Raw genomic sequence first — 15969 nt, 5'->3', positions numbered from 1 at the left:
TTTAAAGGTGGATGTTGTCCTGGGAAGCCTTTTGATTCAGCAATTGGTGTGATGCATCAATTATGTTCTCCAACCTCCAGATAAATGGTCTCTTTTCTTCTCTCTTTCTGACATATCTCAGTTTCTGATGTCTGTTCCTGTGTTGTTGTTTTCTGGCTCCTCGGACAAGCCTTCTTTATGTTAAAAATTACTTGTGGGAGCTCCGACTGTGATATTACACACAAATGATTGGCTAGATGTCCTAGTAGTGGATGGCTCCAGCTAAAAGCTTTGATCCTGTATGTATGTCTACAGTCTCATGTTTTTTGAATTCCTCCAGTGCCATCAATACCATCAGGCCATTGTTCTTAAGGAGTAAGCTCAGGGATATGGAGGTGGTCAAGCCTATGATGTCCTGGATGATGGACGATCTGTCATGAAGACCGCATTTTTTGAGACTAAGGACTGCGTGAGCAACATTGGAGCACCACAAGGAACAGGCCGGTCTGGTTTACTCTGGTTTAACAGAAGGTCATGTCACTTGTAGAAATTCTCAGAGGAGTCTACACTTATGGGGTGTATTCATAAGGGCGATGAGACAGAGCAGAGGAGTCAGGAGAAGTTTGTTTCTTGGTGCAAAAGGCAAAAAATCTGCACCTTAACATCACCAAAGCCAAGGAACTGCTTATTGACTTTTGCTACACCAAAGAGCCTCTATGTCCAGTCACTGTTCAGGAAGTGCATGGAGTGGTGGTCCACTCCTACAAGTACTTGGGGATCCACATTAATGACAGGCTGGACTGGTCTCAGAACACAGAGAAACTATAGAAGAAAGGACAGAGCAGGCTCTTCTTCCTTAGGTGGCAGTATCCATTAATATGCGAAGTGACACCCTTCACATCTTCTACAACTCTGTGATGGTCAGTCTGGTGTGGGCTGGCAACATCACTTCAGGAGAGGCCCACCACATCAACAAGCTAATTACAAGGTTGGGCTCAGTTATACATTGCACTCTGGACCCCCCTGAATGTCATAGCAAAAGAGAATTAAAATAAAACTGAGTGCCATTATGAACAATTCTGCACATCCTCTCTCTGACACACTCAGCCAACGAATTGCTCAGGAGAATTGTGTCACGTCAGGAAACGCTATTGTATTAGGTGAACATTAAGTCAGTTAACTAATATAATTAGCTCAAGAACATCAAAATGTCAATTCAAGAAATGTGCAACAAAACAAGATTTTCTATTCACTTTGTTGTCCTTTTGCCTGGAGTCGCGAACATGCCAACACCAAAACTGTGTTTAGGATGTATTTGCCATAATGTTAAAACAACTTTCACATCAAGTTATTGTTTAATAAATCCTATCTTTTACACAAGCACTGAAACATGCATAAGCCCTTAGCTGCAACTAAATGCATAGCCCCTTTATTCATAATTGGGAAGATTTTTGGGAAAAGCTTGGCTTGTTTAAGAGAGACAGCCTTCATCCTAAGGACACAGCCTTCTGCTGTCAAAGCACTGGCCATCTTTTATCCAACTTGTTATTGTTCTGTAGCTGCTCCTTAGCATCCCTGCTATGTGGCATTTCAAAAAAAGGAATTATTAAACAAAATCTAAATCAACTTATGATCAACAGAGAAAGACAACTTAATTCAATCTAGAATTAAAATCAGATCCAGGTACCTGTATCACTAACTTAAACTCATATTTCAATAAAATGTATAAACCTGCTCCTAAAACCTCTTTGCAATTTGAATTGCTATTGGCTAAACACCTGCTTACTTGGAAATGAAGTTGCTTTGGTGGACATTACATTTAGTACAGGTTCTAATTTTTGTGTGGCGTAATGAATTTAACACTATTCCTTTAGCTGAGGCAACACCAAATGAACTTGTATTTCTTTATAAATCGAGAGATACCGGCTGACGAGATACTGTAGCCTTGGGATAAGACTGTGCGATGGACTGCATACTACTTCTAAAAACTTTGGTGAAATGTACATCCTTTGAGGCTCTCATATCTAATACTACTCACAAGCTTTTCAAACTATTCTGAAAGCTGCTCTCAGTTAATTCAAAATGCTACAAACGCTATAATCATTACTAGAAAGTCGGACCACATAACTCCAGTTTCTAAGTCCTTATACCGGCTTCCAGTTAATCTATGCACTTGTTTTAAAATCCTTCTCCAGACACAAAGTTTGAAATGACTGAGGCCTCTGAAAACCTATCTGGATTTATTATTACATATACAAAGATCACAATGTGTAGTTTGATTCATGTCAAAAATTAATAATAAACAGCAAGATGTCAAACTTTCAGCTACAGGGACTCAAAGCTGAGGAATGACCGGCCAGCTTGTACTGCACAAAGAGATTCCCCTTCGGTCTCAGCTTTTAAATCCAGGTTTAAAACTCACTACTATGACCTAGCATACTCTAATCTGACCTGCCAAGTAGCTGTGCGTATTGCGTTTGTTTGTTTGTTTGTATGAAGAAATGTGTATGTGCATTACAATACAGTTACTGTAATACAGGACTGTTACTAACCTCCTCTGTACCCTGGTGTGCCACTGATGTACTTCCAAGCTGTTCTCCTGTTCATTGGGAGACAGTTAATGGGCACCCTTGATGGGTGGCCAGTTGACCAAGGTCTCCAGGACGGTGATGGATTTTGTCAGTTATAATTGTTTGCAGACCCCTACATGTTTTCTCACAAGGATTCCGTGGACTGGACTTTTACTTTTCCACTCCTCCATTGTCAGCTCGCCATAGGTAGAACACACTATTTGTCCCCAGGGGAAGATGTGGCTTTTTACAGAATGTGGTATAGCGGGTCTGCGGCTTAAAAAAGGACTGAGTTTTAAATCCATATAGCAGCGTCGTTCTCCGTGGGCGCGATTGCACGACCGCGGGGAGTTAATGAGGTAGTTGGATCGAGTTGCACCTGCATGTGTGGGTGCGTTCGTTCTCAATTGCTTCATTGGCTTCTTGTGGCGTGTGATTAAGGTGCTGCGGCCACAGAGGCGCTAGGAGACGGGGCTACATATACAGGTCGACACCAGGAAAAGGGGGGAATAGAGGGATAAATGGATATATCGATCAAGGAAAAGTGGGAAGATAATAGAGGTTAAAGGACAGGAAAGACAGTCTAAGCAGGAGGATCTGGCCACCTAGAAAGAGGAGACAGAACGAGCTGGTGCCCCGCGAAGGAGCATTTGGTTGTGGCGCTCTAGGGGCTAGTTCGCCCCAGTGAATGTTCGAGTGAGTGGGGTGAGCAAGGCAGGTGTCCTCCAAAGGGATCTGAGGAGCAACTGCGGGAGCGCGAAGGATGAAAGGAGGAGAGCCGACCTTGGACGGTCTGGCAGTGACATCTGTAAGGAGGACAAGACGGAGGTTGGCCAAAGGAGCTTGTGGCTGTTGGGTCTCCACTGGCTACACGAGTTATGGGTGAGCCGGGGAGAAAGATAGAAGGAGGTGTGCCGAGATCGGGATGAGAGAGACGGCATTTTAACCTCGGATTTTAATGGATTTATTTATTGATGGTTTTTATCCTCACTGGATACTTGTTTTTATGGATTTATTTATTGAAAATGATGCACTGCACTTTTTGTTTGGACACCGTTATAAAAGATTTAATAAAAGCACTTATGCACTTTTTGGAAATATCCCGTGGCTTTATTTGAGAATTGTCCTCCGATGTCAGCTCATCTCTGTGACATTACCAACGGTGTCGGGTTCAGAGCTCCCGGAAGGCGTTGGGAGAGTGGAGCGAACCAGCATCGTCACACAGAAACTCAAATATTATATGTGTACACATCAGAATGACTAAAAATTAAGAAAACATCTGACTTGGCTAAAGAAAAGGAGCAGTCACAGTGAGGCCTAATAAAGATTTATTGCTCAATGAGATTACATGGACAGGAATGGTTAGGATCATTTAACATCATTTAGTCTGAAATAGTGTTTTATTTTCCTAAGTGTATCTTTGTACGTATGTATGTGTGCATTATGTAACCAGTAACTTAATGGAAAGTTTGTATTCCAATCTGGCCTGTGAACTTGTTACAGTGCTATGAGCCTGAACCCTGTGAGGTGTGTGACACAAAAGTCAACTGAACTGTGCTGTATATTTTGTAATGTGACCTTTTAACATTGTATGTCGATTTCTTGGTTATACCTGTAATTGTGATACATATTTTTATACACACACACACAAATTAAGTGCAAAATCAGAACTTACAGTGGACCTAATCATTTCCCATATATGAACCAGACAGATTCAGTGCATACTTGTTGCATATTAAAAACTGTAACCCAAGGTCTGGTATTTGTACAAGTAGAAACAAGCCATCTGCCGACACAGGCACTGTAGAAAAAATGCAGGAATTTCCATCTGGGGAAACAAGGCTAGCATGGAGAAAAGCTGCTTTAGAAAAATGAACAAAAATACACAATTTCATTAAACAGAACAGTGCATTTATAGCCCTAAAATATCAAAACACAGCCTTCATATAAAATATATTTAGTCAGCTATTTTTTAAGTAATATGGAAAAATGTGCAACTATATTACAAATAGTAAGAGAGCAGAAGAAAAAAAAAAATTGTCACATCTTCGGGAAATATAAACTGGTGGTATCAGCCATTCCCAGACGCTCTTCTTCTCGATTTTGATGAATCATCACTCCTTCACGCATGACGAGCGAGGACAATTCCAAAAGATCCTCAAGACCTCTGTGGGGTGCAAAAAAAAAAAAAAGATTAACTTCAATTTCCACATGGAGATGTATTACTCTTTAACTTAAATCAAGTTACATTTGCCTCTAAGCACTTTATAATAAAGCAACTTGTTAGGCTTACTTAGAACAATCAATTCATCCATCCATTTTCCAACCCGCTGAATCCGGGGGTCTGCTGGAGCCAATCCCAGCCAACACAGGGCACAAGGCAGGGAACCAATCCCGGGCAGGGTGCCAACCCACCACAGGACACACACAAACACACCCACACACCAAGCACACACTAGGGCCAATTTAGAATCACCAATCCACCTAACCGGCATGTCTTTGGACTGTGGGAGGAAACCGGAGCGCCCGGAGAATTTAGTTTATTTTTATACAGCAGTCTTCAGAGTGCAGATGCAGAGCACTGTGACAAGTTCACAAATTTCTAAATAACAAAATTCAAATGACGTCATGATTGAAAAGGAATTAAAGATACGTCCATACCATAATGGCGGCTCAGGTTTTAAAGTTATGATGATATTTAGAAAAAAGGAGGAATTTTATAACATTACATTCCAGCAGTCATACTTAACTACACATTGACCACAAATACCCAAGCAAGTTAGAAAAAGAAGCAAAAAACAAACATCTGTACCCAGCAAACACAGGAAAAAAAATTTAATGGAGTTTCATTGCAATTTAAAAATTCTACAAAGTAAAATCAAGTATTCCAACCCAACTGAACTAGGAAAATGCATCTCATGCAAAAAGCACAATTTCTATTTTTTTTTTTTTATTTATATATTTTTTTTAAAAATCAGTTTTTACTACATCATCTACAAAATGTGTTCAAATTAGTGGGGTCCCAATTTTGCCTCCCCCTGGACTGTCCTGACATATGTACTTGTGTGAAATGTCCTTCCCTGCCAATTTGAGAGTTCTGTAAGGGAAAGACGGGACAAAGAAATGAGGTCGTTTCAGTATTCGCGGTACTTCAGGTTTATTGTTGTGAAAGAAAAATGAATTGCTATTAAGGGTTAATAGCTGACAAAGCTGTTTTTCACTAACGGCAGGTTATTCATACAGGCGTCTGTCACAAGACAGGCTGCACTCAGCTGACCGAGGACAATTTCCAGTTTCTTTAGGAACGCATCTATTTGACACAGGAAAGATGACCTTTCCTTCTTTAGTGTCTATCTGACAAGTTTAAAAAAAAAAAAAAAAAACACACAACAGATGCGTAAAAATGCTTTAGTAAACAATGTTTTTTTGGATAAATAAGGGGAAGAAAGGAGAAATTATAAAAAGCAAATCGAAAAATGGAACTTTGTTCTTCTGTCTTGGAACATAGAATCCATGTACTCATCTATGACTAAACCAAAAATCTCATTGAACTATTCCCGTCTTCCTTTGGGGTTTTCTTCCACATTGTCACAAGACTCTTGCAAGTTTCCCCACAGACTAGTGGTCATACTGTCATGTGTACAGAGTGACATCATGACACAAATTTTAAAAACACTGGACTATGCAGTCAGGTGGAGAATGTTGTCTCTTGGGGAAAACAAAATTGTCCGCTGCCCAATATCAACATAAAGACCTGGTTGGTGTAATGGAAATTAAAAAAGGGGCCTCAGAGCCCGGACATTAATCAGGGAGTGGATGCGGAGGCGGTACACTGCTGCAGGTATTTTGGGGTCCACATCAAAGATGGGCTGAACTGGTCTCGTAACATAAGAGGAACTATATAAGAAAGGGCAGAGCAGGCTCTTACTTAGGAGACTACATTCCTTTAATGTGGGTAGTGACATCCTTCGCATCTTCTATAACTATGTGACGACCAGCGTGATCTTCTGTACTGTGGTGTGCTGAGCTGGTAACATAACTTCAGGAGAGGCCCACCGAATCAACAAGCTAATTAAAAGGGCAGGCTCAGTTATGGGATGTATTCTCAAGCAGCTAAAGGTAACAGGGAAAAAATCTGACACACTAACCATTGGGAACTTTAAGCCAACAAATTGTTCAGCAAAAGTGTGTCAAGAAAAGCTTCTGGGGCCCCTTCATACCTACAGTATAGCAATATGCATTTATAATGGCTAAAAGTAAGATAGCAGTAACAGCAAGCCAAGTAAAGTTTTTCCCCCCACCTTCTCTTTTGTAATTCTTGTTTGTGTTTGGGGGAGTGTCTTATAATATTTCCTGAACATCCGTAAATTAGAGGAATTTCCCTCAGGACAAATAAAGTCTCTCTATTATATAAAAAAAAAATACTTTCTGGAAGATTTTTTTCCCCAAGTCCCACGAGTTCAGACTTTGGCCATGAGATGTTCAAGTCACGCCCTCCACTCAACCACGCACATGGTCCTCTCACCTCTCATTCGTATGAATACTTTTGACTGACAGTTCTTGCTCTCTCAGCTCTTATAAATTAATGTTTTCCTCACTTTAAGTTCCCAATTAAAGAAGACGCATCATTAAGTCCAAATCTTATTGAAGAATTTCATCATGGAGGGTTATCAACTGAAAAAATGAGTACACGGGCAATTCTAGCACCGAGAAATGATGAAGTCAAACAAATTAACACAAATATTGTCAATCGATTACACGGCAAATTGGTTAAATGCATACCAATAGTAAATGCTGAAACAGTTGGTGGTGATTGTGCAGAAGATGAAAACATCAACAATATCACAAAGAATATCTACAACCATTAACGCCATCCGGTCTTCCACCACACAAAATTACTTTTGAAAGAAGGACGTATCCAAGAAAGATAATGTAGTACATCTTCAAGGGGTAACATTAGACGCCAAAGGAGATCTTGATATGCCATTCGTACTAAAATGTTAACAGTTTCCCGTTAGAATAACTTTTGCAAAGACAATTTACAAACCTCAGAGCCAAACATTCAAAAAAGTTGTTTTAATAGAGAGAAACAAAACAAAATTCAATCACGGGCAGTTATACGTTGCATTGTCACCATAAAAGTTCAAACACAGAATCACAATTCAATGCAATATTGATGAAAATGTGCAGTAATTAGTGCTGGGCGGTATACCGATTCATACCGAAAACCGTTTTTTATTTTTTTTATGATATGGATTTTTCTTATACCGCAACACCAGTTTAAATTGCCTAAACGACGTTCGGAACGTGGCGCAGCGGGAAACTGTTCAAGTGGGGACCTTTTTCACTGCTACACCACCAAATAGTGGGCGGTAGCATAGGTATGCCGCGTGGTGAAAATGGACAGCGAGCATTTCGAAACTGAACTAAAAGTAAAGTTGAACATGATGAACAGAAGAACTTTTGCCGAAAAAAAGGAGTCACGTCCGTCGCCTGGAGATACTTTAGTTTTAAAAGGTCAGATGTGTAAATACTGTTTCTATACTACTAGATAATACTGCAAGCCAAGTTGTACTTGTTTTGTTTGTTTTCAATACAGTGTAATGTACCTGGGTACTGTGTAATAGTGTGACGACATTTTGACTTTATTCTCGACATTTCCACTTTAATCTTGACGCTTATGACGAGAATAAAGTCGACATGTTGACTTTATAGACGTCAGACAGAGACAGCATGCATGCAATAAAGATAGCCCGCTCAGAAGAACATGCTTATGGTTTAAATAATCTCGCCCCGTCTTATATATCGGAATGTCTGACACCTTATATTCCAAATCGCAACCTCAGATCCTCAACTGAGTGTCTCCTTAGAATTCCAAGAGCAAAACTTAAAAGAAGTGGTGAGGCGGCCTTCTGCTGTTATGCACCTAAAATCTGGAATAGCCTGCCAGTAGCAATTCGCCAGGCTAATACAGTGGAGCACTTTAAAAAACTACTAAAAACACATTACTTTAACATGGCCTTCTCATAACTTCACTGTAATTTAATCCTGACACTCTGTATATCCAATTCATTATAATAACCATTCAAAATCTGTACTAACCCCTACTCTCTCTTCTGTTTCCTTTTCCGGTGTCCTATTGGTGGTGGCTTGTGCCACCACCATCTACCCAAAGCACCATGATGTTCCAACAATGATGGATGGATTAAAAGCCAGAAGTCTGTATAACCATCAGCATCAAGTGACTCCGTGAGAACCCTAACTACAAAGAGACTATTTCATTTATGTTAGGTAGAATGCCCAAAGGGGACTGGGCGGTCTCGTGGCCTGGAACCCCTACAGATTTTATTTTTTTCTCCAGCCTTCTGGAGTTTTTTTTTGTTTTTTCTGTCCACTCTGGCCATCGGACCTTACTCCTTCTTATGTTAACTAAGGTTGTCTTATTTTAATTTCTTATTTGTCTTTTATTCTTCTTTTCTTCATTATGTAAAGCACTTTGAGCTACTTTTTGTATGAAAATGTGCTATATAAATAAATGTTGTTGTTGTTGTTGTTGTTGTTGCATTGAATTCTGTGTTCGTGTCTCCGACCAGTAGATCACAAACCCAACATTTACACAATATTTAAGTTAAACCTGTGCGATACCCATTCATACATCCAGTTTTTTGGAGCCTTGTCACACCTGCCATAAAGTTCTCTACACTGAACATACACCTGGGGACCCCTTACTGCGAGGGAGCAGCACTACTGCCTCACTACCGTGCATGTGTAATACCTGCTTTAATGCATTTCATCATGAAAATGATATCAAGTATTTCTCTTAGCATTCTAAATTTTCAGAAAGCAGGAATATCATGAAGTGAATGGATTCTGTATGGTGATCGGTGTCTTCTCTTAGTGCGGAGGAAGTCAGTTTAAGAAGCGTAGTGATTAACCACTGGGTCGGGGAACGTAACACAAAGCATTTATGTGCTGCATTAATTTATGACGGGGTAAATTAAGTAATTGATTAAACACTGATTTTAGGAAGAAGGTTAGTTTACGACATTCTACTTTAATTATGAAGTAAACTATGAGAATAAAGTGGAAATGTCGACTTTAATCGCGACATATAGTTTGTTTTTTTCTTCCCAGTATAGCTTAGCTTGAAGCAAGGTCCATATTAATGCAGTTTGCCTAAATGATGGTTCAGTTGGTAAGGATGTCATCACCAAGTTGCACTTGTTTTATTTTATTTTAATTTGGTGAATACTGTGTAATGCACCTGGGCTTGAAGTCTTGAAGTAATAGTGCAACTATCAGTAATAATACTATTATTTATTTTATTGTTATTATTTATTAGTTTAAATATTATGCAGTTTAATGATGATAAAGTTGTTTAAAAGGTCACTTTAACGTGTCAGTGGACAGAGATTGTTAACATTAACAGAAAGTGTAGTTGGTTTACAAAAAATATTTACTATTTTATTCCTTTTCTAAGACATATTCGGTGCAATACAATTTTAGACAAGCACTTCTGGATATTTTACTAAGTCTAAATACCTCTTTGTATGGTTGAAAATATGTTGTCAAAATTATAGTTTGTTTTTGCAAAATTTGTTCAATAAAAAAGTTCTATATTTTGACTGCATCTGTCATGCAATGTGATACCTTCTCCATTAGTGCCACCCCCTTGAAAACTATCACTTTATGGGGCAATGCAAACCTGTATTAATACTTGTGTGCACATTAAAATGTTTTTTTTTTTTTTTGTACAATGTACAATACTCTTGACAGTGGAATAGGTTATTCTTAGCCAGTAATTGCAGTGGAAAATGTGGTTAACATCCACTCATGCATGGGGGGAAAAAAATACCGTCAAATACCGTGAAACCGGGATAATTTAGAAAAATACCATGATATAGAATTTTGGTCATACCGCCCACCCCTAGCAGTAATTAAAAAAATTGTTTTTACTGAAGTTTTACAATAAAAGCATAAGTTTAAAAAGTATTTGCGTGTTAATTTCAAAGCCAAACAACAAAATCGTATTACTAATAACCAACACAACATGAAACATAATTTACTTTCAAATTATTACGTTTTACTATTTTTTAATATGGTTAATTACTTGCTGTAATGTAAAATAGTAAATTGTATATCTGCATTCCCATACGGGAGCTGCAGAACCGCAAAGAGGGTAGCGCGTAGTGCAGGCATAGGGGTTGGCGAGCAAAGCCCCCTAGTACTATCTAAATAAAATTAAGACATCCCTCATCCCTTATGCAAGCTCATTTACATGAGCTTTACAGGCAACAGAAATTGTTAAGTAGAATTGTTACGTATCAGTACAGCACCATGATAAAGAACGTTATTGAAAAATTATACGAGGGCAATCCCAAAAATAAGGTCTCCTATTTTTTTTAGAAATACAAACAACCGTTTATTTTCTATAATGTTTACATCATTTTAAAGGTTAAAGACTTATTTATTTTTCTACATAATCGCCATTTCGGTCGATGCATTTTTGTAGACGCTGTGGTAGTTTTAGAATGCCCATGTCATACCAGCTCGCCGCCATGTCCTTCAGGAAACGTTGAACCTCATCTTTCACCTCTTCGTCGGAGCAGAATCGCCTTCCGGACAAATGTACTTTCAACTTAGGGAACAGGTGGTAGTCACTGAGTGCCAAGTCCAGACTATAGGGTGTGTGGGTGATGAAGTTCCAACCGCCGATCTTTACGCACGTTTTCCTCAACCTTCGCGACTGTCTCGTCGGAAATTGACGGTCTCCTGCATGAACTTCACACTTGGCGGTAGCGTTCAACGGGAGCACCATTTTCAAGGGCTACCAAGCCAAGATTGAGCATCCCAGCGAAGCCGCACATGCTTGTTTGGGAGTGGAGGAAGCACCAATCACAACAGTGTGGCCAACAGCCGTACGAACAGTTTCTCTACGTCCCCACCGCTTTGGAGACCTTACTTTTGGGATTGCCCTCATATTAGACTGCTTATAGCAGAAAATAAAAAAAATAAATAAAAAAAAGATGACACAGAATCAGACACGAGTGTCATATAATGGATGAAAATATTTTTGAAAACAGCAGTGCAGTCTTAAACCTACACTTCCATATCACTCATTCAATATATTAGTAACAAATCACAGAAAGCAGACGTCACAAAAATGAACAATCCCCAAGAGTGATAAACTAGGACCAATGCACCCCCAACAAGGAATGGTGCCAGATATATTTGTGCAATTTGGAAAGAGCAGTCCACTTTTGTTAAAACATGTTATTTTACTTACTGTTGACATCCTTAATGGTGCCAACATGCAAATTTCTACAAATATCAACTCCTTAGAAGCACATTTCCTTTATATTGGTTACATTTTTCTTTGGCTAGTCTGTACTGGCATTTCTTGGAGAATAAATTTTACCAAATCAGTTCAATCACTTGATTAAGCAAAGCAAATTCACGGTCTCCAAAAGACACATATCTGCTTGTAATTTGACATGAATCAATAATAAAAAGGGACAGTAGCATCATGGGATAGAAATGTGCACCCGGTCACTGTCCATGCCTATTTTGTACTGTATGTTCTGCCATGTCCGCAAGGCCTTTCCTCTTGGTTTTCCTGTTTTGCTTCTACTTTCCAAACATTTATAGGTTAATTTAATTGCCAACTCTAAACTTGCTTCAAACATGAGTGTGGGAGTGTGTGTGTGTGTGTTTGTATGTATGTCTGTCCTGTGATGAACTGACCAAGGGTTTCTTCCCACCTTTTTCCAAGTGCTGCCAGGACAGGCCCAAGATCCCCACCACCCGGAGTTGGATTAAGCAGGTTAAAAAAAGTTATGTATGAAAGATAAATACGGTTAAAAAAAAAAGGAAAAAACTCCACTACTGTCAGATTATTTTGTCATGCTTTCAAGTTCATGTGCTGTTTGCTTTTAACATGTGTTTGATTCTTTGTAAAGGAGGTTATGTAATAAACAATAATGAAACAATCTGTATGCAGACATTAAATATTTATGCTACAGAATTTTACATATCAAGCAGGTGTCCCTGCTGATCCCCAAATAGTGACTGAGCAAATCAATTCAACTGGCAACAAAATATATAATTAGTTGGGGTCGGGGGAAATGTACAATGCTGCACTTGAAACGCGTAGCACAGTGGCAGAGCAGTTCACACTGATGCCTCACAGCTTTGATATCCTGGGATCAAATCCCCTATTTGGGCATCGCTTGTGTGCAGTTTGGTCATTCTCAGAATCCATCCATCCCTCCCTCCCCGAAAAAGACAAGCAAGTCAGGTTAACCATTGCCTGTAAATGGTTTCCCTGTGAATGGTGAGGTGTATGTGTACCGCATGCTTTCTCAGATCCACTGACCTTCTGACTTCCAGGTCCACCATCAGAGCAGAATCTTGAATTCTTTTTAGTAGTTGGTTGGCTTCAGCATTTTTTTCTGATTGCTCAGGATTCAGTTCCAGGAGTTTCACAGTTTCTGTCAGACAGCTTTCAATTTCATCTGTGGGGGGACAGAAAGAAAAAAAGCAAACAAATGAACAGAATCATAAGTAGTAGCCACAATTGAAAATAAAGTGTTTCCCAATGAAATACATGCTTTCGCTCATAGTCAACAAGTCCCAGGTTTATCAAATATCAAAGAAGATGGAAAAGGCATGTACTCCAGAATCAGCCAGGTCATTATAGAGGCACTTGGACAGCAAAAACAGACCTAAATGTAATGTTTGTAAATGAAAAGTATTACATGTGGGAAATATACAGTACTGTGGAAAAGTTTTAGGCAGGTGTGAAAAAAATGCTGTAAACAGAATGCTTTCCGAAATATAAATAATGATTGTTTATTGTTATCAATTTACAAAATGCAAAGTGAGCGAACAAAAGAAAAATCTAAATCAAATCAATATTTGGTGTTACTACCTTTTGCCTACAAACCAGCATCAATTCTTATAGGTACACTTGCACAAAGTCAGGGATTTTGTAGGATTCTAGTCAGGTGTCTGATCAACCAATTATACCAAACAGGTGCTAATGATCATCAATGTCACACGTAGGTTGAAACACAGTCATTAACTGAAACAACTGTAGGAGGCTTAAAACTGGGTGAGGAACAGCCAAACTCTGCTACCAAGGTGAGGTTGTGGAAGACAGTTTCATGTCATGGCAAGATTGAGCACAGCAACAAGACACAAGGTAGTTCTACTGCATCAGCAAGGTCTCTCCCAGACAAAGATTTCAAAGCAGACTGGGGTTTCAAGATGTGCTGTTCAAGCTCTTTTGAAGAAGCACAAAGAAACGAGCAACGTTGAGGATCATAGACGCAGAGGTCAGCCAAGGAAACTTAGTGCAGCAGATGAAAGACACATCAAGCTTATTACCCTTCGAAATCTGGAGATGTCCAGCAGTGCCATCAGCTCAGAACTGGCAGAAACCAGTGGGACCCAGGTACACCCATCTACTGTCCGGAGAAGTCTGGCCAGAAGTGGTCTTCATGGAAGAGTTGCAGCCAAAAAGCCGTACCTCCAACATGGAAACAAGGCCAAGTGACTCAAGTATGCATGAAAACATAGGAACTGGGGTGCAGAAAAATGGCAACAGGTGCTCTGGACTGATGAGTCAAACTTTGAAATATTTGGCTGTAGCAGAAGGCAGTTTGTTCGTCGAAGGGCTGGAGAGCGGTACAATAATGAGTGTCTGCAGGCAACAGTGAAGCATGGTGGAGGTTCCTTGAACGTTTGGGGGTGCATTTCTGCAAATGGAGTTGGAGATTTGGTCAGGATTAATGGTGTTCTCAATGCTGAGAAATACAGGCAGATACTTATCCATCATGCAATACCATCAGGGAGGTGTATGATTGGCCCCAAATTTATTCTGCAGCAGGACAACAACCCCAAACATACAGCCAAAGTCATTAAGAACTACCTTCAGCGTAAAGAAGAACAAGTAGTCCTGGAAGTGATGGTATGGCCCCCACAGAGCCCCGATCTCATCATCGAGTGTGTCTGGGATTACATGAAGAGACAGAAGGATGTGAGGAAGCCTACATCCACAGAAGATCTGTGGTTAGTTCTCCAAGATGTTTGGAACAACCTACCAGCCGAGTTCCTTCAAAAACTGTGCAAGTGTACCTAGAAGAATTGATGCTGTTTTGAAGGCAAAGGGTGGTCACACCAAATATTGATTTAATTTAGATTTCTCTTTTGTTCATTCACTGCATTTTGTTGATTGATGAAAATAAATGATTAACACTTCCATTTTTGAAAGCATTCTTTGTTTACAGTATTTTTCACACCTGCCTAAAACTTTTGCACAGTACAGTACATGTTAGATTAGAATATAATGGGAGGTCTGAAACTTGAAAGTACCCCAATGAGAAGGATGTGGGAGTTATAGTGGGCTCCCCACCATTTACATTCAGTCAGTAAACCAAAGTGATCGACATTCTTAACATGATGTTAGGTTATATAGCACAAGTCAAAGCAGATAATACTGAAGTTGTATAACACAATGGTGAGGCCTCATCTGGAGTACAGAGTTCAGTTTTGATCTCCATTATTACAAAACATGCAGCAGCACTTGAAAGTCCAGAGAAGAGTGACTAGGCTGTTTTCAGGACTGCAGGGGATGAGTTATGAAGAAAGATTAAAAGAGCTGAGCCACCTCAGTTTAAGCAAAAAAAAAAAAATTGAAGATTAAGAGGTGACATGACTTTAGTTTTTAAAAATTATGAAGTGAATCCCAGTCTGCTATTTTAAAATGAGTTAAACAACAACACAGGAACAAAGATAGAAACTTGAGGGTAAATCTTACACAAATGTTACAAAAGCCCCCCCCATACAGAGAACCATTAAACATATGGAATAAATTACCATGTAGTGTGGTAGAGAGCAGGCCTTTAGCGACCTTCAAAATTCAACCCGATGTCATTTTGGAAAAATTATGTTGCTAGGAGTGGTGAAATGTGTTGGGCTGAATAGCCCGTTCTCATCTAAATGTTCTACTCAATAATAATACAAAAAATCCATTACCAAGAAATGTATGTGCATCTCTTTGCATATGTATGTTCTTCACTGGCAGCTCATGCCGCGTGGTGTCCAGGGCTGTAGCAAATGTTCTGTATTCATCTGTAAACCTCCCAGCAATCTCTGCTATAGGTTTTAGAGCTTCTATCTAGAATGAAAAACCATGAGAGTTAAACATGTACTTCTAACCATTCATGCAAATGTGTAGCAGTATCAAAGGTGTTAAAACACACATTGAAAATACTTAACAGTGAAATATTCAGCTAGACACTGAATAAATGAATCAAGATGAATATACCATTGTTGCAAGAAATATATCCCGCCAATGATTGATTAAGTTAAAAGTTGCATACAGCTACAGAAGGTAAAAGCGGAGGAATTTCATGCA

At 39.4% G+C, this 15969-nt stretch overlaps 1 protein-coding gene across 2 annotated transcripts in view; it reads right to left on the bottom strand.

Moving 5' to 3' along the window:
• Window positions 1–4455: 4455 nt before the first annotated feature.
• Window positions 4456–15969, bottom strand: part of haus8 (HAUS augmin like complex subunit 8) — a 31934-nt gene continuing 20420 nt past the window's right edge. Inside the window, exons 8-10 of one of the 2 annotated variants that reach the window (XM_028816389.2) lie at window positions 15588–15729; window positions 12925–13063; window positions 4456–4716 (exon numbers count right to left, since the gene is read on the bottom strand). In XM_028816389.2, the coding sequence (XP_028672222.1) occupies window positions 4590–4716; window positions 12925–13063; window positions 15588–15729 (408 nt within the window). In that variant the 3' untranslated portion in view covers window positions 4456–4589. The remainder of the gene's footprint in view (window positions 4717–12924; window positions 13064–15587; window positions 15730–15969) is intronic. The other variant, XM_028816388.2, reaches the window with a different exon arrangement.

This window comes from Erpetoichthys calabaricus, chromosome 12, assembly GCF_900747795.2.
Source record: "Erpetoichthys calabaricus chromosome 12, fErpCal1.3, whole genome shotgun sequence".
Taxonomy (NCBI): domain Eukaryota; kingdom Metazoa; phylum Chordata; class Cladistia; order Polypteriformes; family Polypteridae; genus Erpetoichthys; species Erpetoichthys calabaricus.
The sequence above is the reverse complement of the archived record's forward strand: the minus strand, read 5'-3'. Positions and strand labels throughout refer to the sequence as shown.